Here is a 21,759-nt window from a genome sequence, read left to right as displayed (position 1 = left end):
AAATCATGGAACGTTAATTAAATTCATTAGACATAAGCCAAAAAATTTTCTGGAATCAGTTTCGGACTTTATGATTCAAATTCTAAGAATATTAGCATTGACATAATTGTTTATTATTAAAAGGAATGTAAATTTAGTTTTCGTCAAAAAATTTTAAAACCGTGATTGTTAAATAGACGCTTGGAAAAGCGCACGAGTGTGGTGAAAAGTCGAACTAGCAATGGATGGCCAAGAGCTACAGTTGGTTGCGGGCTGTCGCTCAGTAAGGATTGTGCGACCTTCGCGCTTTATTCAAATTCCTTCCGATTGTGATTGTGTATATACACTCGTCTTCAAAAAAAAAAAATAAATAATAAATAAATAAATCGTGTCCACCTCAAGGGCAAAGCAACGAAATCGACTTTTTTTCTAGCTTCCAACTCGTCAATCGCGAATTTGTAAATGAAAATTGTTTATTTTTTTGGAATTTTAATTTTTTTTTGTGTGGAAAGTCGAATTTTTAATGTAGGCTCATTTTTAAGAATTTAATTAGTGATATTTTTGTACAATGAAAAGATATTTCGAATTTAAAATTGTTAATAAAAAAAATTATCAAATAATTTAGAAGAAGAAGGAGCAGCATTATGATAAAATCAAGAAAAAGTAGATGGTGCCAAAGAAATTTTTTTTGAATTTAATTAAATTTTACCATTTGAAAATAGTGAAAGGATTTTTAAATTAGCGAATTTTTTTAATGGAAAAAAAGTTAATTAAAAAGTTTTAGAATTTGACGAATCAACAAAATATTTACATACTTGAAGAAACTCAACAATTTTTAATTTTAGAAGCGTAAATGATTGCGAAGATTTTTAATTTAAAGAAGAAGAGAAAAAGATCCATTTGCACATTAAAGGAACCAAATTTTTCATTAATTAAAAAGAAAGAGAAGCATCAATAATTTATCTTTGGAAGAAGTTTAAAAAAATCAATTAAAGGATAATGAAGATGTTATTAAACTTTTCAAATTAAGAAAAATTATCAAAATTCGTAATTTAAAGGAATGCAGTCTTTTTTTTATAAATCTATACGAGATTTCCTCAAAGATGATCGATTTTCTGAACATTATATTTATAATTGATTGTTATTTTTGAAAAATTGAGTTTACAGATTCGAAAATTTTAAATCAAGATGGAAATTAGAATGATCAGAAAAACCGATTTGTAGATGAAATTATTGTATCCTTTGCATCGCGTCTCCTCGAGAATGCAATCGAGGTCGTTGAGATTGGCGCGAAAAACTGTGGGTTGTGATTTATTCAAGAAAATACTCAGGTGAGATTTGTGTTTAAATGTGGATGCTTTCCAGCAGGTTTTCGAAGATCTCGCGCATATTTATAGAATCATGTTCAGATTTTTAAGAAAGTCTAAAAATTTAAAAAAAACAAAGGACGCTAACAATTTAAAAGGGAAATAGGAATTCTAAGGAATGTTGAGAATTTAAAGAAAGAGGGAAGATTCAAAAGAAAATGAGAAGAAAAATATAAAGAAAAAGATGCTAAAGATTAAAGATGTTGAAAAATTACAAACAATGTCCGACAATAACTACAGAGATTCTTAAAATTTAATGTAAATGCATAGAGTACCAACATGAAAAGATATTGAATATTTCAATATGAAGAATAATGAAAATTTTTTGAAGTAGATGTTAAAAATTTCAAAAGGATGCTGAAAGTTTTCGAGGAATAAGATATGATCCTAAAGAAAGAATTGATAATTCTTTCTTGTAAATTATTCTTCTTTCTTTATAAAAGAAAAAAGAGTTGAAGAATAATTTGTGACTATGATCTGATTTGATTCACGAATTTTACAATAGACAAAACCTTTAGGGAAAAGTTTCTCCACAAATGAGGAAAAAGATTTAAAGAAATAGAAATTAGAATTCTATTACAGAATAAAATTCACATGAAAGAATGAATTTTGAAAAAAAAGAAGATCGTCTAAAGAATTTTCAAAATCATACCAAGGATTAAATCAACAATTCCCGAAGTTTCAGAAAAAAATTAAGAATCCAAATGTTTAGTACACTTTTTGAAATAGCATCTGAAAACATCCAAAGAATCACCATCAGAATCTCAAGAAGCATCTCATAGTAAATCCAAAAAAAATTATTCTCAAATTTTTCTAGAAACAAATCAAAAAAGGATTATTTCCTCTCGAGAAAAAAAATTGCTTCAACAAAAACTAATAATAATTTGGCAAGAATTCATTTTGTGAAAAAATGTTGAAAAAAGAAGTGAAAAAATTTTCTTATGAAGGAAAATTGTGAAAAGATTGGAACTATTTGTAAAGTGAAGGAGGAGGAAGAAGAAGAAGAAGAGCAGGAAGAGGAGAAGGAGAAGAATCGTGAGGGAAGTTTAAAAGTGATTCAATGCATATCCTTAGGGACTTGATGATAAAAATAAGTTGGTGGTTAAGATTTGTTAACAAAACCGAATGCACAACAATGGACATTCGGATTTTAGTTAACAGATCGCTTATTGTGATTATTGAGAACATTAATTTTATTGGCCTTAAAAAATTGGCCACGAGAAATAATTCGGAATGCTGCAGGCTGTTATGCTAGGTAGTGCTCCTGAACAAGGCAGACGAGAGTGGTATCCAAAATTTTATCTTCACAATCGTCGCCTCGATTTCAGGATGAATCGCGGTGAACAGGAGACCTTGTTTCGTCAAAGTCGACAATTAACGCGCATCGTTCCTTCACATGAAGATCTTGTGCTCAGTGTCCTTAAATCGCCAATTAATCAACAATCACAATATGGTCATCATCATCATCATTATTCCCAGGAGCATCATCTTAACTGCCAAGCACATCCCAATCACAAAAAGTGCCATCATCAAGGTATGCGATGCCTTTTAAGAAAATTAATTCCTCTTTCCTTTTTTTTATATCCATTGGCTCAAATTGTCCACATTATTATTAACAAAAAAATTGACAAAATTAATTTAAATTATTTTCATATAATTTTTTTTCTCAAAAAACCGTAACGTGTAAATTTAAACTAATTGTTGGATTAACGATTTAAAAAAAATGTTCTTGAAAAGTAATTATTAATTAATATAGTATCAGGTTAGTAAAAAAATTTTATAAACCAAATTTTTCATTACAAATAAAATCATTGAAAATATATCTGATTCATTAGGCGTAAGCCAAAAATTTGCTGAAATCAGTTTCGGACTTTATGATTGAAATTCTTCCCCAGGGTAAAATTTCAGAGCTAAAATTGTCAACATTATTATTAACAATTTTTTTTTAAACCGTAACGTGTAAATTGAAACTAATTGTTGGATTAACGATTTTAAAAAAATGTTCTTGAAAAGTAATTATTAATTAATTTAGTCCCAGTTGTAGAAAACAGTTTATATTTTGTTTGAGTTTTAAAGCACACTGGCGTTATAAAAACTTTGTTAAAAAAATTTTATTCCAAGTAATACCCTAGGTGCTAACCTCTCGCACTCGAAACATAATTTTCTTATTTATTTATTTTTTTTTTGTAACTTATTTTCTTTATTAATTGCATCGATTATTTATTATCAATTGATTATTTTTTCATTAGAGTAATTTTGAAATTAAGAATTTTTGTAATTAAAATTTTTTCTAATTAAAAATTTTTTCAATTAAAAAGTATTAAAATGGATTAATATTATTAATTACTTTTTTTAGTTGGGTATTAATTAATAATTATAATTGGGCCAATAATTGAAAAATAAAAAAGTCGTAGTAAATTTTGTTTGATTAGAGAAAAAATTTGATAAAATATTAGTTTTTAGAATATTTTTTTAATCAACGTTAACAACGACCGTATCATTTTTCTCAGTGTTATTAAAAAATTTTTTTATGAACAAAAAATTCTGAATAAAATATCCATTGTTATAGTGAATAAAATCACTATTTTGTGATTTTATTTTTTTCAGTATTTTTTTTATGTGAAATTTTTTGAAAATGAAAAATTTTATAATTAATTGTAATAAAAATAAAAAAAAATTACTTTTTTCTATTTACCAATTTCAAATATCACCGCACTATGTATAAAGTTGTCCACTCGTAGAATTTTAATTTGGACGATAGATGGCGCACTCCTTCTTTCTCACAATCAAGATACCACTTTTGTTTTTTGTTAAATAATTAATTTCGAATAGAAAAATAAATTACTTTTATCTTTATCTATTATTTATTTATATTTTATTTTATTTAAAAAAAGTTTTATTTTATCATTTTTCTTTTATATTATTATTATTATTCATATTTAAAATTTTAATATTATATAACTTCTTTAAATAAAAATAATAAACACTTGTAACTATGTAGGAAGGTCATTTTTCTTCAATAAAAAACTATTTAAAAATAAAACACGTTCCATATGACATTCTGTTTATGTTTTCTTTTTTTTTAATCTCTGATCTGATTGAAGGAAAAATAACTGTTTTACCCCTTAGTCGTTATGTTGATATTTATCTTGTTTACTTTTTAACCATCAAAAACTATGCGGTAATGTGAATATAGAGAAATAATATTTTTATCAACATTTATTTCTTTTAATCTTTTTAATAATGAAATTGATTTATAAAAATAATGGCCATTATGATTTTTTTCAAATTTTGTATTTAAGTTATAATAATAATTTAAAAATATTTACAAAGAGAGGAAAATTTTTTTTTTGTTTCGTTAAAAATAAAATTTCTTTTTTTTAAATTTAATTCTGTTTTGTTCGAGAGAAATGGGAAAAAAAAATTTTTAATTACATTAAATAAAAATATGTATATGTAAAGTTTAATTTTACACTCTTATAAAGAGAGAAAAAAAAATAAAAATGAGAAATCTTAATTTGTGAGATATTGAGCCAATGGGTATATTAAAGTGACCTACGAGGCACGCATCGTCAGATCTCAAAGGAACTTCCTTTGAGAAGGATTTCCAAGGACTTACATATATATATATATGTTCTGAAAAAAATTGTTTAAGCTATTATTATTATTATTATTAATTAAACAATAATTGTCAATTCTCATTTATTTTTAATTTTTCTTTAGAAATATCTAAATCAAAATGAAAAAATTTAAAAAAAAAACAGTTTTTAAAGTTTATTAAACAATTATATTAAATTATACTGTAAATAATAATAATTATTATTATGATCTGTAAAAATAATTATTTAAAAAATAAATTATTGAATAATTTATTAATTTAAACAATTTTATTTTTGAATGTATATAAATATGTATTTCTTTTTGTCAAATTGTTCATTGTTGAGAAAATTTATTTTCTACCACTTAAAAAAGCACATTTTCAGTTTCATTTTCACAAATATCTAATAGGGATAATTTGTTAAAAATTATTTTTGATATTAAAATTATATATCGATTTTGGAATATCAATCTATCGAATAGTTATCGATTTCGAATTTTCGATATATCGATTTAAAATGATCGATCTTTATTTACGATATATCGAATCGAAAGTACCAAAAACAAATATCGATATTTATTTATGATATATCGATTCGAAAGAGCGAACAATAAATATCGATATATCGATTTAAAAGTATCGATATTTATTTACGATATATCGAATCGAAAGTACGAAAATTAAATATCGATATATCGATTTAAAAGTATTGATATTTATTAACGATATATCGATTCCAAATACTGAAAACAAATATCTATTTAAAAGCTAGCGATATTAGAATTCAAAAAAGAAGAATATCAAAATTTTTCAAATATCCCTTAAGATTAATGGGTGGATTCTTTCTTCTCAAAGTGCATGTATGGAATTGATTTTCATGCGTTCTTTTTTTTTTTTTTGATAGCTTCATATATTGCAAAAGTTGAAAAGTTTTACTAGAAAAATAATACGTCTTTCACATGTGCTTTTATATATGAATATGCAGAAAAAAGGCCATTACTAAGAGAAGTTTCAGTTAGAGAAAAACTGTTATGTTGAGGCCTGACCTCGTGTTGGACTTTAACGAGACACAATAAACTTTCTTGTTATTTTTCTTATCTATACTTTCATATTTTTGTTCGCTAATGAGCCGATTAAAAATTTTCAAAAAAAAAAATTCTTTCTCGTCGTTAAAAACATTTAAAGGTGACAACAAATTTTGTTTTTTGTAATTTTAATAATTCATTTAAAATGCCATTGTTGTCGTTGCTGAAGAAAAGTGGCAAAAAAAAAAGAAGAGTGGAGAAAAATGTAAATGAATTGTAAAAATACAATTATTATTATTATCATATACACATTTTGCTTTCATATTAATAAAGGTTGGTTTAATTTTATATATGTTATAAAATATAATTTGAAACTAAAATCTGGGTTAAACGAAGCAGAATAAAGATAATTGAAATTATTCATTTCGACGATTCTCAGAGGTGAAATAAATAATTTAATTATTGGTATGAAAAAAAAAATTGTTTTTAAAGAATACATAAAAGTGGTGTCAATGACTTCGAAAGATAATTTTATTTTTAATTAAAAAACGATGAAAAAATTTATGTTATTGGATTAAAATTATTAGGTTATTAAATTTTATATTGAATAATTTTATTAGTTGTCTGTTCGTGAACGTGAAATATGAGTTAGAAAAGGACAGATATATATATATGTCCTTTTCTATCTCATGCATCTCGTTCACAAATCTATTGTGCGTTGTCCCTAAATAACGCCAGGAACTAAAAAAATTATTATAGATGTATCACGATTTTTCAACCGGAAGGTAAATAACGTAAATTACGTAAAACATATAAATTCGTACTAAAAACTCGCAACAGAGTGCGTGCAAAACAAAATATAGAAAGCTTGATTTTTCTCTCCCTGTATTATATTGTCAAAGAAACAGAGATCGCGTGACTCAAACCACGTGACACTCACCATATAGTCTTGACACAGACATAGAAAATAAGACCTTCGCCTCATTTCAGGGGGTATTTTCAATATCGATTATTTTCCACTAGTGCCATGTAGTTGAACTAATCCCCCCCCCCTTATAAATATGAGGTGAAACATGCCATAAATTATAATTATAATAAATGACTTTTAATTTCTTTTCACATAATATTTTTTTTATGTAACGTTACATTTTGATGGGGGGGGGGGAAATTACCGATCAAAACAATTTAATTTATTTTTCCAATTAGAACATTTCAAATTCTTTTAAACAAATCAAATTTGTATATATTTTCTTCAGTGTGAATTCACCCTAGTCCCAAACGCTGCCCACTTCTTTTAGGTTATGTTCCTTTCTTCCATTACTTTTGGACATAAATATGAATATTTCATCTTTAGAAAATGTGTATCACGTGTATAAAAGAAAGAATTCGATAATAAAATGAAACTTATAAATATAGGCAAAAACTTTATGTGGAAATTGATAAATATTTAAATCCAAAAGTTAAGGAAGTTCATGAGGGTTAGAACTAAAACCAAACACAAGGGGAATTAATTTACATTAAGAAATGATGTTTAAAAAAAAAGCAAGTTAGATTTCGTGAAAGATATGGAATCATAGGGACATGTAGTACCAAAGTACACGTACAGAGAAAAGGGAGACAGACAGAGCTGAGAATAGTCGATATTTTCTCGGGGGTTGAATTGTAATACGACTACACTCAGTGGCAAGGATGTGGTTTATGGTCGAATCCAAATCTACTATTCGATATTATACGTGTCACGTTTCCAACTACTGATTAACCAATATTTGTCGTTGTGTATATATATATATATATACCTCAACATCCTGTATTAAGGCTTCAGAAATCATAATGAAAATGTCTATTTCACCTGTCACCTATAAAATCCGTCGTGGATATTTATATCTTGTTATAGGCATATGTATATATATATATATATATATATATATATATATATATTATATCTAACTAAATAGTAAAACCTATAAACAGACACATGAGAATAAGAATATTTCTCATAACCTTGAAGTATTGTCCACAGCACACTGCACTACGTCTCAGTCGTTTACATATATTGTCTATAAGGTTAATCGACCCACAACCACATTAAGTAGTTATATTTGGCTATTTCTTTAAAAACTGAATCTCTATTTTCATGTGGACAAACCTTTAAAACGACGCAAGCGCATTATCAGCCAATCAAAAACCAGTACACTGCTCACTGTGAACAGACCTTTAAAGGTCAAGATGTTTACGAAAATCGTTCTCTTCTATCTCGTATCACATTTCGGATATTCTACTGAACATTAAAGATTTAATCACATGACTTTGATTTTAATTGGCAAAGTTTTCCAAAATTATCCAACAGATATGAAAGGTGAAATCACATAAAAGCGGTATGTGCGAAAAAGACAATTGATTTTTAAAATTCATTTTCCCTTACGTATAATTACAATTATGGTAATAAACTTGTGAAACCAAAAACTCGGATTTAAAAAAATAATAATTTTACCTTCATATTACGACGCGAAGTCTCGTAAAGAGAATCTATAATAATTGAGGGATTGTGCGCTGAATGTAGTGAGGCATGACGTTGCTCAATGACGTCACACACAATGACGTAATATAACACGGGTTCTAATGTCCTTCCGGTGTAGTAAAATGTTGAGTTTCCTTCACGAGGATGATAAATTTTGAATTATTATTATTATTATTATTATTATTATAATTATTTCATATACACAATAACCAACTGCATAATAATGCTGTCCTTCCGTTTTGACAGCATTTTGAAAAGTCGTGACATTTCTATAATAATTTTATTAATTTATGGTTTATATATTCGCCACGAACTAATAAAATTATTATAGAAGTATCACGACTTTTCCAAATGTTCCTTTTTTGTCAGTAACTTACCTGCAATTTTTCGTTATTTTTGTGACACGAATATTGTTTCGCTGACACTTTATCACATTTAGTTTACGGTAGAAACACTACTGCGACAGAAAATTTGACTTGTCCTACTTTGCGCTATCACTCTCAATTTTTATAATTTTATTTACTTTTTGATAAAATTATTATACAAATATTATTTTGCAAAAGAAAGAAAAAATTCTTCTTCTTTTGTGATACATTCGTTTCTTTTCGCCATGAACCAACAAAAACAGATAGTCAACTCTATAGAAACTGTCACATTTTAGATCATCAATAAAAAAAAAAAAAAAGTAACTGTGAAAGTAAATTTCCGTATCCCTATGGGAATTGACACATCAATATAGTAACGAAGTTGTTTTCAAAAGTGTGTGGCAGAAATAAAAATAAAACGTTCGATTACTAGAAATTGTCGGTGAAGCTCAAGTTCTCAAAAGAGGATGAGTCACAGTTCACCAATAACATTAAAACTTGTCTAGACAATGAAAAGTTAGACAAAGTTGGTCGCACTTTCAAGTAGACTGTTTGTTGTGAAGTTTAATATACTCATGAAGCAATTGTCGACATAAAGCGTCAACTATCTTCTTGGTTTTCAGTACAAAAGAATTTCATAACCTCTCTTTCTCTCTCTCTCTCTTTCATTCACAATGGAAATTAAATATAGAATCAATTTTATTAATTACTAAACGACATGCAATTAGAAAAATTAATTAGGAAATAATTCCTTCTTCGATTAGTTCTTTCCGGAAATATTACGAATTAGAAACATATAGAAAAATTTTCAATGAAGTAACCCAACCCTGCCTGCTGATCAAGTAGCAAACTAACCTCAAAAATATGCGGCTTGGCAGTTAAAGCTTCTAAGCACAAAAAGTTTGCAATGGAATAGGATAGAGATATACTTTTGTTCTTTTCTATCTCATACAGTTGTGCTTAGGGCTTAATAGTTATTATAGAAAATTGAAAAGACAAAAATTGAAAATTTTATATGAAAGAATAGAAACAGGATAAATACAAAAATTTTTTTTTTTTTTAAATAAATCTGAAAACTTTGTGTACAGTATATTATAATAGAAATCATAAATTTAAAAATCCTCTATATAATATGGTGAGCGTAATCGATAAATAAAAAACATGATTTTTTTAACCCTAAGGGGGGAAAAAAGTTATGAAAATTTATAGCGAGGGTTGGGCTAGATCCATGCATCATAAATCTCATCATGGGGTTTGGCAAAGTGACAGCTTATTTAATATTTGTATTTATTTTATCACTACTGTTACTTTAATAAGATTTTTTTCAATTTTATTAATTTATTTATTAAGAGCTTATTTCGTTTAATAATAATAATATATTCGGAGGAATTTAAAATGATTTTAATAATAATTAATTAAATTCTTGTCTTAATTTTTTTTAATTTTAAAATTAGAATTCGAATTTTTAAATAGAAATCGTTTAAATTTTGATATTTATTAAAATTAAAGAAAAAATTGAATGTGGTTATAAACGGTTGAATATGAGACTGAAATCTATAATAATCCAACATTTATGATCATATTAACAAGGTTCATAATAATCTCTAGAGAATCCCCTTTAGAAGAATTGCTCTTCTCTTGTGCGTGTGGTCTGAAAACTCTTCAAGCATGAAGAGGTTCGTTAAAGGAATTATGGCTTATCGTTTAAATTAAAACGATATTTCTTAAAAACATTTGAATTAAATTTTAAGTTAATTTACTTACTTTTTAACATAATAAGCGTATGAAAAAAATATATAATTATACTTATTTATTTATTAAATTACCAATTATATGCGGTTGATTAAATTTTTTTTTAAGTAATTAGTAATTTAATATTTATTAGTTAATTTTTTGAAATTCATTTATTAACCGGTTGATTAGTATGTATATCGATTAAGTAATAAATGTTTAATTTTTCTAAAACATAATAAATAATAGTAAAAATAATATTGAAAAGAATACAAAAATGGAAAAGTAAATTAAATTCTAAGAAATATTTCTATTAGTCTCTTTTAAAATTCATAATGTTTTAACTTTTATATATTCATTTCTCTTCCTATTATTGTTTTCTCTTTCTCTAAAATAAACTGAAACTCCACTTACTTAGTGGACTTACAACGTTATTTCAACTCTTGAAATATTAAAAGATTAATAACGTAATGCATTTTATAATTAAGTTGAAATTCGTACACCACTTTTATATCCAATAACATAAATTAAATTTTTACTTTAATTATAAAAATTGACAATTCCAAAAAAAACATATGTTTACCGTCCAAGAAAGAATAATTTAAATTTTATTCTCTTATTTCAATTTAATATTTTAAAATAAGGTAATTAAAAAAGAAATTTTATAAAAGAGCGCATGAAAATAATTTTCAACAATTCCACGAGAAGAAAGAATCATTTAAAAAGAAAGAAAGATTTAAATGTCAGTTGCCTAGTTAGAATTTCAGCATTGGTCTTTGCTTTTATCTAAAAACAAAAAATCGTCTTCTCAGAAAATATATTTCTAAAATATTAATTTAAATTAATTTTCTCTGAGTGTTTTTACTTCAATTTTTTTTTTGATAAGACGATTTTGAGTGTAAAAAAAACACTATCACGCAAAAAATGTAAACGCTTGTAAATTTCACGCTTTTGGAAACAATTATAAAGACACAATTTTATTATTATTTTCTTTTATTAGGATACATTTTCAAAAGTTCTTTCCGACTTGGAAAGACTTTCGGCTTGACGACATTTTCAAAAGTCGTGACACTTCTATAATAATTTTATTAGTTTGTGACGAATGGAAAGTTATCACTGTCGCCACTCGTCATAATTTTCGTCAACTACCTCACCCTGTTCTAGTGAAAATTTAGTAACTTTACAATTAAAATCAAAAGTTACTACAAAATCACTAAATTTTCACAATTATAAAAAATTTCACTAGAGCAGGGTGCGGTAGTTGATGAGAATTATGACAAATGGCCATTCGCCACAAACTAATAAAATTATTATAGATGTGTCACAACTTTTCAAAAATGTCGTCAAACCTGAAGGACAGTATTTATGTAATTAGAATGTATTATTTGTACTTCTTCCCACCCAACTTCCTTCTACTTATGTATTCCTAAATTAGGCCTAAGCAGAATAAAATCTCTAATCGTAAATCTTAAGCTTTTACATGAGAGAGAAAAGGATAGAAATATCTTTTGTCCTTTTCTCTCTCATGTAAAAGCTTAAGATTTACGATTAAAAATTTCATTTTGTGTTGTCTCATTTCAGTTTACAAAATCTTTTGCTTCTTCTTCTGTCACTATTTTTCAACGTCACTTCACACACACTTTTCTCTGCATACTATTAAACGTGAAAAAAAATTATTATTTTTTTAAAATCTCCCAAACAAAAAAACATAAATTCTCCATTTTTCGAATCCTGGAAATTACCAGGTCGCGCGTACAACGACAGTCTTCCACAAAGCAAGGACCAATGCTCTAGGCTGACAGAAAAGCGATACAGCGCCGCGGCCGCCTACGCTGCCCTACAAGGCAGCGAAGACGAGCTCGTCGCTGGCGAATCAGAGGATGTGGCACTGAAAACACCCGGTAGTGAAACTGAGGATACCGATAATGGAACGCCAATGGATGAACCCCCGCGGAAGTTCACTTTCCTGCGTAGATTTCGTTCGCCGCGTTTTAGCGAGACTCATCATAAACGTGTCCCAACACCAATGAGGCGAAAGCATCGTCGACGACGAAATAAGGACGACAACAATGACAATGGACAGGAGGAAGAGCCACCGAGTCCGGATCAGGTTGGCGTTCCCGATCCCTATTATCCAATTTATCTTCCCATCGATCAGGCATTCAAGGCCAAATATGTGTTCCATCATAAAAAAGGGAAAACCTTCCAGGAAAGGCTTTATGTTTTTCTCGAACATCCGGGTGGTTGGCTGTGCTTCATCTATCACTTCACTGTGTGAGTATAACATTTGTTTTCATTTTTTTTTCTTTTTGAAATTCTTAACAAGTTACCATTTATCGTTTATAAAAATCCGCAAAGCTTTCTTCAACGTCCGTTATAATATAAATTGTCCAGGGCACGGACGATGAAGAAAGAACCCCCACGCGCTACTAACGTCCCTAACGAAATGTGCGCAGGCGCATCCCCTCCCTACTCCCGCGCGATCTACAGACTGACGTATAAAAGAAGCTCGCACTAGCTACGAGCGCTCATTCTCGAGTCAGACTCAATCGAAATCATTACTACTAATTAGAATTAGTAATCCAGAAAATATGTCTGCTTACGGTAGAAAGTGTAAATAAATTATTTATTTAAAAATATATTAAATATCTTTTTTTTTTAGTTAAAATATTAAAATATATTTAATAAACATTTTTTGTAATCTAATTTAAAATTTCTATTACATAAAAATTTACAATTATTTAATCATGATTTGTTTTTTGCCAGTAAAACTTGCTTGGGATTTAATATATAAATATTTGTGTTTGTCAATATTTGCTCGAATCAAACAGGTTTGAAATCAAATAAATCCTCGTAAAGAGTATAAATCGTTAAATCCGTCAGAGAGTGTAATCGTTTTTCTCCTATTTGATATGGAGAAAAGTATAAATTATCAAGGCCATGGACATAATATATATATATATATATATATTGTATTTGAAAAATTACATGTTTTCAATGTAAATGAAAAGTTATTACTTTGCATAAACCTATTCACTGTAGCTCGTTGACTTTTTTATGCAAAGTTTTAAAAATAGCTTTTATGAAATTCTATATTTAAACTTTATTTTTTTTTCCTTTCAATCGCTTTTTTTATTTTCATGTGTCTCCTATTTTTACTATCTACACTAAAACGTCAATCGAGAACAGACGAATGTGCAGTGCTGTTCTCGATTGACGCGATTTTTATCGCTCGAAAATAAAAACACTCAGGGCCGTATGAAGGGCCTTACGCAACAATGTGAATTCTATCTAGGGGATTTTCACTAGTGGGGCACTGAATCCACCTTAAATTTAAAAATCACAAGTACGACTTTGGCGTCAGTCATAACCTAAATTCTACCCGCTTCTCCACTTCCCTTCAAGTGTTCCCTTGCTCTGTTCTCGACTGACGTGTTCTCGATTGACGTTCTAGTGTATTTGCATTTTTCAAATTTAAAATTGCTTTTTATTTAAACTGCAATTTAGTTTTTGTATTTTAGATGAATTTTTTTTAGTATTTTATTTCTATTTATTGATTTGATTTTATGATTGTTTTGAAAATTCTCGAAAAATTAATTTATTAATCGGAGATGATTTGCTTCAAAATTTATTTCACTTTTATTAAATTAATAACCAGATAGAGATTTTTTAAACGAAAAACGTGTTTTTTGTATGTGATGCAATTCAACGATAGGTCACATCGTCGAGCATTCTTTTTTCACAATAAGGCTTCAAAAAAAACGTTATATATTTTTGAACAGACACTACCGGAAATCAAACTCCCACATAAATGAAAGTTTGAGTATATTGCCACATCCCTTTTCCACGGTCCAGTTATTCTAAAAAAAAATTTCCCTTTTAAATTAAATTGATAAACAAATACATAAACTTTAACATTGGTTTTGATTTCAAAATTTTTTAAATAATTTTTTTATTCTATTTATTTTTTTAAAAATTAGTTAATCAGAATGTCATCAGTCGTCGATCTACTTGTACCGAATAAACATTAAAAATTTTTTTTATATTATTTTAAATTTCTTTTTTTAACATAAGGAAAAAAATGTTTCATGCTATGATGATGAATAATATTGAAAATAAAATTAATTTCATTTGACATAAAGAGAAATTAATTTTATATTATGAAGATGAATAGTTAATGAAAATATAAGCTGACAAAAAGTAGTATTAAAACAAAGGGAAAATTATTTTCATTATTAAAAAATTAATAGTAAATTTAATGTAAATATTAATTTTTAAATAAAATAAATTATAATTTAAAAAAAACATTTAATTCGAAAATGTTGATAAAATGAAGTACGATTTTATAGAAAATGTAGTGATTCGTTTTTTTTTCAATAAATCCTGAAAATTCTAACACGAAATAGAATTTGTCATTGCAATTCAATTTTTCTATATGAAAATTCAAAAGCATTCTCGTGAATGTCGGAATATTTGTTGCAAAAAAAAAATGCATGCATTTATATAATAGATGAATGTGTGGGATTTTTCGAAAAGAAATTTGACGACATCTATGGGGGGCGAGCATATAATCTGATAGACAGGTATCGATAAATCGACGCTCTTGTATACACATTTCACTCTTTTATATATATATGTATTTACACTTTTTGCATTCATATCATTCAAGTGTCTTATTCATTGACATTTATCATATATATATATATATATATATATATATATTCACTGCGAAAACATTTTCGTTTTTTTTTATTTTCTATGAGAAAAATGATTGAAATAACTTTTTTTAGTAAAAATATTCTTTAAAATAATGAAATTATAATTATTATTTTAAAAAATTAATTATTTACGCGTGTAAATTATATAAATATAATTAATAGAAAGAAAAAAAAATTTATATATATACACTGGACTTATATTTCAACATTGGTGGGTTTAATTATCTTAACCTCATTAGAGGTTGTGCAAAAAGGAGCCGGTAGACAAATAATAGCACCATGGGGTTAGATCTTTTGACGTGAAAGCTTTGAACGTTAATTACTTTAAATGTAAAGCTTTGGATAAAAGCATTAATTAACAAAGCGTCACATTTAATTTTGCCGGGTAACATTCACTCTTTTTATATACAGAGAATTAACTTGAAATCTCTATATATATATAAATATATTCTTTACACCCCTCGTCTCACTTTTTGTTTATTATTCATTGTTTCTTATCCTCGACAGTCATTTTTCTTCATAAAGAATGCTTTCATTTCATAAATAGAAGGCAAAAAAAAAATAAAAAAATTACAAAAAAAAGATATTCATTTTTCATTATTTTATTCTTATTTTACACGGGGAAAATTATTTATAGAAATTTTTTTTATTGCTACTCTTTTATTAAAAAATTTTAACACATTTCATAGGATCATATTTTTTTAAATAGTAATTATTCATCATCTAGTATGAAAAATTTTTGTCTATTTTATTTTTATTTTATCATATCATTGAAAATATATTTATTGTTGATTTACTTTTTTGAAAATTTTTAAAAAATTAATTGTAAATATTTTTTAAAAAGTGTAGTGTAAAAATGTATGTTTTTTTAAATATTGAATCGTTTTTTAAAAAAACACAAAAGTTTTAACATCAATAAATTTTATTTTGAATTTTTTTTTTATGTTGCTTTTCACATATTTTGTACTACTGACAGAAGATATGTAGAATAATTTCAACCACACATATGAAACTTTTTTTCTATTTATTTTTTTTTGCATTTTTTGACTTCGTTTTCATTAATTGGAACAATTTTTTGGGGAGAATTTATTAAAATGAATATTTGTTCTCGTGATATTGAAATATATATATATATATATATATATATATGATGAATTGATCTCAAGAAATTTTTGTGGAATGAGAATTAAATGTTGAATTCACAGTCAACAAGTTTCTAATGGTGAAATTTTAATCAAATAAATCAAGTTCTAAATGTCAATAACAATAATGCTTATTTCAAAAATAATGTGTAAAACATATTTTTATATTTTATTTATATAATATATAATTTATTAAAAATTTTTTTTTAAATTTAGAATATATATTTTTTTTATAAAATAATAATAATAATAATAATAATAATAATATTTTACTGAAAACAATAGTTTTTTTCTGGTCTAATAATAGACACTTTATCTTCAATATCATCATTGTTGTCATGTTTATAATATTCTGTATTGTCACCTTGTCTTCTTCAATATTTGCCATGGGGTATTACTAGTACGTATTGAAAACGAGTGAATTTCGTGATTTGGATGCCCGAACGAGTGAATGTCTAACGGATTTTGTGGTAAACCCTCAGGATATTGGTTTTCGTGATAAAATAAAATATGCAAAATCGCATTTAAGAGTTTGACTTTATTTTAAATTGAAAAAAAACTTATTTTCATTTTCTCGAAATATTTTTACAAAACATTATTTTGCTTTTTTTTTAAATTATTCATTAACCTAGTATGAAAACCTTTTTTTTAAAAAATTATTCATCAACCCAGTATAAAAAACCTTTTCTTTCAAAATTATTCATCAATCCAGTATGAAACATTTTTTTTTTCACTTCACAATAAACCAAAAATTTATATTTGAACAAAGATAAATTGATCAGAAATTTAACTATAAATGCAAAACATTTTGAAATGACCAGGTGCAATATATTATTTCACATTGATTAATTATCAGTGAATATAGAATTAGAGAACAGTTAGGAAAATACTCCCCGCGGGACAATGTCAATGATTATTATTATTATTATTATTAGTCACGTATATTACATACTCTTCACTCATGTGTGAATAATAATGATAAAATTAAACCTCATATTACTGTTTATATAATACATAAAATACTGTAGAATTTTTTACAGCGCATAATATTCATATACTCTTGCAAATAATCGTAAAATATACTTTATAATTTACGATAATAACTTTATTCATTAAATTCAAAAGCATTTTATACTTTTTGTTACAATTTTTTTTTTTCATGACATTTTTACCATTAATATTTTTTTTGTTTGATTTATTTTTTTGTATTGAAAACAAAAAAAAAATTTCAACTACTAAAGTATGCAAAGCTTTTTTTTTTTTTTTTTTTTTTGAAAATCCATTTTATGAAATTATTATATTGACAATATAAATGTTTTTGCTGGCGCGGAAATTTCGGAAATTAGCCCTGAGGTTCTTGTGCAATTTCCATTTTGTGGATAGAAAAACGAGAGGGAAATTTTTTTTTTTGTGTAGAAAAAAACAATTCCGCTTGTTACAAACCGCAATGTTTCGAGAGGAGGGTTTAGAATTTCACTGAGGGCGAAATACCTCAAGGATAACAGGAAATAGAATATGTTTTGCGAATGGGTATATATATTCTACTTCAATTGTCAAATTTCATACACGACTTGACACGATTACAAAATAATAATAATAATAATAAAATAACCATTCAATCAGAAAAAGAAGAATTGATTTCTATAATCATATTGGAAATATATTTTCAAAGAAAATTCACTTTTTTTGTTGGGCAAAACAAAATTTCACATTACAAATGTAAATTGAGGTATTTTGAGAAGCTAGATATATAGACGACTCTTTTTAGGGCGTGTAAAGATTTTTGATCCTTTTTTTCGGAGCATCAGTTAAGTATATTATCATTTCGTATCAAAGATTGTACCAACCGAAAATGAAGTAAGTTTATAGAAGAATGAAGACAATTATCCATTTAGTAGGTCGATGAAGGTGACCCAAGTTGTGGTTCCTTGGATGAAAATTATAGTCTTCCAACACGCCATCATTATAGTTTCTAAAAAGAGGTAGCAAATCCTAAGTGACTTTGTTAATTTCACGATTGCGCAATGACCTTTTCTAAAAAGGAAAAAACCGAAAGCTTATTATCACAAAATCCTTTCGTTATTAATATTTAGCGAGGAATTTGGAAAATTTGTGTTTATATCATCAAAATTGTTGCGTTGTTGGTTTGATCAACGTTTGTCACCAACGTTGGTCATGAAACCAACGGATGATTAATTTGAGTTAACTGAACGAAATAAAGCGCTTTTCGAGCGAACATATTGAGCTATGTGCTCATTATTCACTATTGCATGAGCCTTTGATACTGAAAGACCGCATACCTCGGAACAGAGAATTTAGCTTCAGTGTGCATTCATGCAAATATGTTTAGATACGGATTTCATTGCAGCAAGAAACATCTTAGTTTTAGGTTATATGGTTTATGGAAAGTTCTCTTCACTTTTGAAATATATATTTCAATTAACAGTAATTTTTAATAATAAAAACGATTTGTTGGAAAAAAATTTTCTAAATTTAATATACAAAATTCTATAAAACAATTTTAGAGAAAATTTTCCAACAATAATTCTCTTTTGTAAATCGTAAAAAAACAAACATAAATGTTCTTTTTTGCCTTTGCAATTTCGATGAAATTTAACAATCATTGCACAATTGAATTGAATAAACTTTTAAAAATATAGAATAGAAGTAATTGGTCAATCGAATTCTTTTTTTCTCCTAACTTCTTCTAAAACGACTATAGAACAGGTAATCGTATTTTTTTATCTTGTTGGACGAAAAAAAAAGCTGTCGGAGTTGTAGAAAAACGTTTTTTTTTTTTTTTTTTTATTAAAGAAAGGTCGGTGCATTCAGTTCCATGAGCAGAGAAATTTGCCAGCGGGTTGTGAAAATGCGAATAAAATGAAAACCTGAGAGTTTGCAAATGCCGTATTAAGAGTTTGAGAGATATATAGCAGAATAATTGAGATTTTAGGGGGTAATTTAATTTATCTAAACTTCGAAAGAAAAAAAAATTAAAATAAAATTTTTTATATTACTATTTTGAATTATATATTTATTACTAAAATTTTATGAATGAAAATTTATTTCCCCTTGTTAATTTTTATAATATTTATTAAACAATTGATACTATTTTTAAATTTAGTGAATGGAGAAGTTCCATTAGTACAATTACTCACGTCAAACTTTCGTGTTTGGAATATGAAATCGAAATTCGACCCTTACGCACAATTTTATTCGAAATAAATTGCGGTCAATAATAGGATCATTTCCAAAACTTAAGACCCACTCATGTTGCTATATTAGGACCTCTAATACCCAACAAAACCCAAACCCATTAAATCATCAAAACGTGCTTCATAAGAATTTCTTTAATAATTAAAAAAATATTCTATAAGTAAAAAAAAAATTAAAATTTTTTTTTATATATGTAATAATTATTCATCATCATAGCATAAAACATTTTTTTTCCTCCTTCCACAATAACACTAATTTCACATTAGAAGGTATTTTCCAAAAAAAAAATTTCCCACCTTGGAAAAATGATATATAAAACTAAATACTCCGCGCTATGAATTGAAATTTAACTCTAGTTTACAAGCGTGTAAATGAATGAGATAAAAGTGTTGACGTTAAACTCTAACACTTCCGGCGCTATTGAAGATAGCAGGCTGACTTCAATGTGTAATCTCTGCTTCCGAGCTTAGAATAGTTACCGCCTGCGGTATTATGTCGCGTTGGATAATAGATATAGCGGATGCTCCTCCAACTCCCGTTTACTTATTCATCTATATAGAGGACTTCAGGGGGGATATATTTATGAGACATGAAAAAAAATCCCTCCATTACTGATGGAAAGAATCTGCAAAAAAAAAAGAAAAATATTTTTAAATTTTTGAGAAGGACTATTTTCACTTGAGAAAATTTCTAGAACAAATTTCCCAAAGTGCCACTATATACGATCACTTTACTTTTTTTTTTTTTTTGGCTACAACTCTAATTGCACCTACTGTTTGTGCTTTATTTTTTTTCAGGTTCATGGTGGTATTGGTGTGCCTCATTTTCAGCGTTCTCTCAACAATAGAGCAGTACAGTAATTTCGCAAACGAAACCTTGTTTTGGATGGTGAGTGTCTTTTTTTTTGCCTCGCAACAATTGCAATTTAAAACTGAACTTCTATTTTCTTTAGTTTACTTTTTGCGGGTGCCTCTCTAAAATCAATATTTGATAAATTTTCGTTAGTGATGATCATGCTTTTGAGTGAGTGTCAGAAAATAATTTATGAAAGGTGAGACGGAAATTTACGTATCTGCGGGCATATAAATTCCTTATCACTAGGTATCTTGCTCTCTCTACTATCTCAACTTTCAAATATCGATGAACGCTTTCAAGCGACGTTTTACGACAGAGGTCACTGTTTATTTTCGCATTCGCCTATCAAATGTCAGCCTTTCCATTTAGCTTTTTTTTTCACGCCCTACCAAACATTCGGTAATGATAAAATAATCTTTTTCAATTTCACGCTGCAAACACGAATTTAAATTTTTCTTTGCTAGAATAAAATTGAGACAATCTATTTTGCCGATGAATGAAAAAAAAATCTAAAATCCTTCGAGACGATGAATATAAAATGGAAGTAATGAGGTCAGTTTTTTTTTTTTTTTTTTTTTTGACAACGAAGATAGATACAGGTCACTAATTAATCAAGTCTTTCTTCTCTGTCGCTTTTTCTTGATTCTTTATTCCCTCACTTTCAAGGTAGTAGTTTACAGCAGATTCGTGGCATCTTATTGGTCTCGTAATCTCGACCTGCATCGAGACTCGTACATCGCGGAAATGTTCCGCCCTCGCGTCAGACGAGATTAATTTTAACTTGGCAACGCTAAGTATGTTCCCTATCGCGCGCTATTTGTAATTGAGAAGAAGAAGAAGAAGAAATGGAGAAAACGAATTAATGGCTTCCGTGATGCAACCACTTGAGAAAAGAAATACCTTTCTATTAACAACTTCCATCCCTTTTGGTAAACAAGTTTAATCATTTTGAAAATGGATCTCAAATTAACCTTCAACAAAAGTAATTTATTTTCCATACAAGTTTTTTTTTTGTTTTTTATATCCACCAACTTTATGCCCGGGAAAAACAAACTCCCCCTAATTTCCTCGTTCATCAAAAAGATTATTTTTTTTCAATTTTCTCTTCTATATACCTCCTTATCTTTCTAATATCGTTTTTCTCAAGTGTATTCTTGAAAAGCATTACAAGCATTTATTGTTATTATATGAGAATAGAAAGGTTTTATATGGAAAAAAGGTTTGTTTTATATTAATGATGAATAA

At 27.1% G+C, this 21,759-nt stretch overlaps 1 protein-coding gene across 5 annotated transcripts in view; it reads left to right on the top strand.

The window, feature by feature from the left end:
- Positions 1–349: 349 nt before the first annotated feature.
- The window catches only part of LOC127280460 (potassium voltage-gated channel subfamily KQT member 1-like), a 55,679-nt gene continuing 34,269 nt past the window's right edge, over positions 350–21,759 (top strand). For 4 of the 5 annotated variants that reach the window (XM_051303449.1, XM_051303448.1, XM_051303447.1 and 1 more), the window contains exons 1-3: positions 350–2,880; positions 12,329–12,857; positions 20,457–20,547. In XM_051303449.1, the coding sequence (XP_051159406.1) occupies positions 2,580–2,880; positions 12,329–12,857; positions 20,457–20,547 (921 nt within the window). In that variant the 5' untranslated portion in view covers positions 350–2,579. The remainder of the gene's footprint in view (positions 2,881–12,328; positions 12,858–20,456; positions 20,548–21,759) is intronic. The other variant, XM_051303450.1, reaches the window with a different exon arrangement.

This window comes from Leptopilina boulardi, unplaced genomic scaffold (assembly GCF_019393585.1).
Source record: "Leptopilina boulardi isolate dan_hultmark-lab unplaced genomic scaffold, ZJU_Lbou_2.1 LbouV2_248, whole genome shotgun sequence".
Classification (NCBI taxonomy): domain Eukaryota; kingdom Metazoa; phylum Arthropoda; class Insecta; order Hymenoptera; family Figitidae; genus Leptopilina; species Leptopilina boulardi.
Note: the sequence above shows the minus strand (reverse complement) of the source record. Positions and strands in the feature narration are given on the sequence as shown.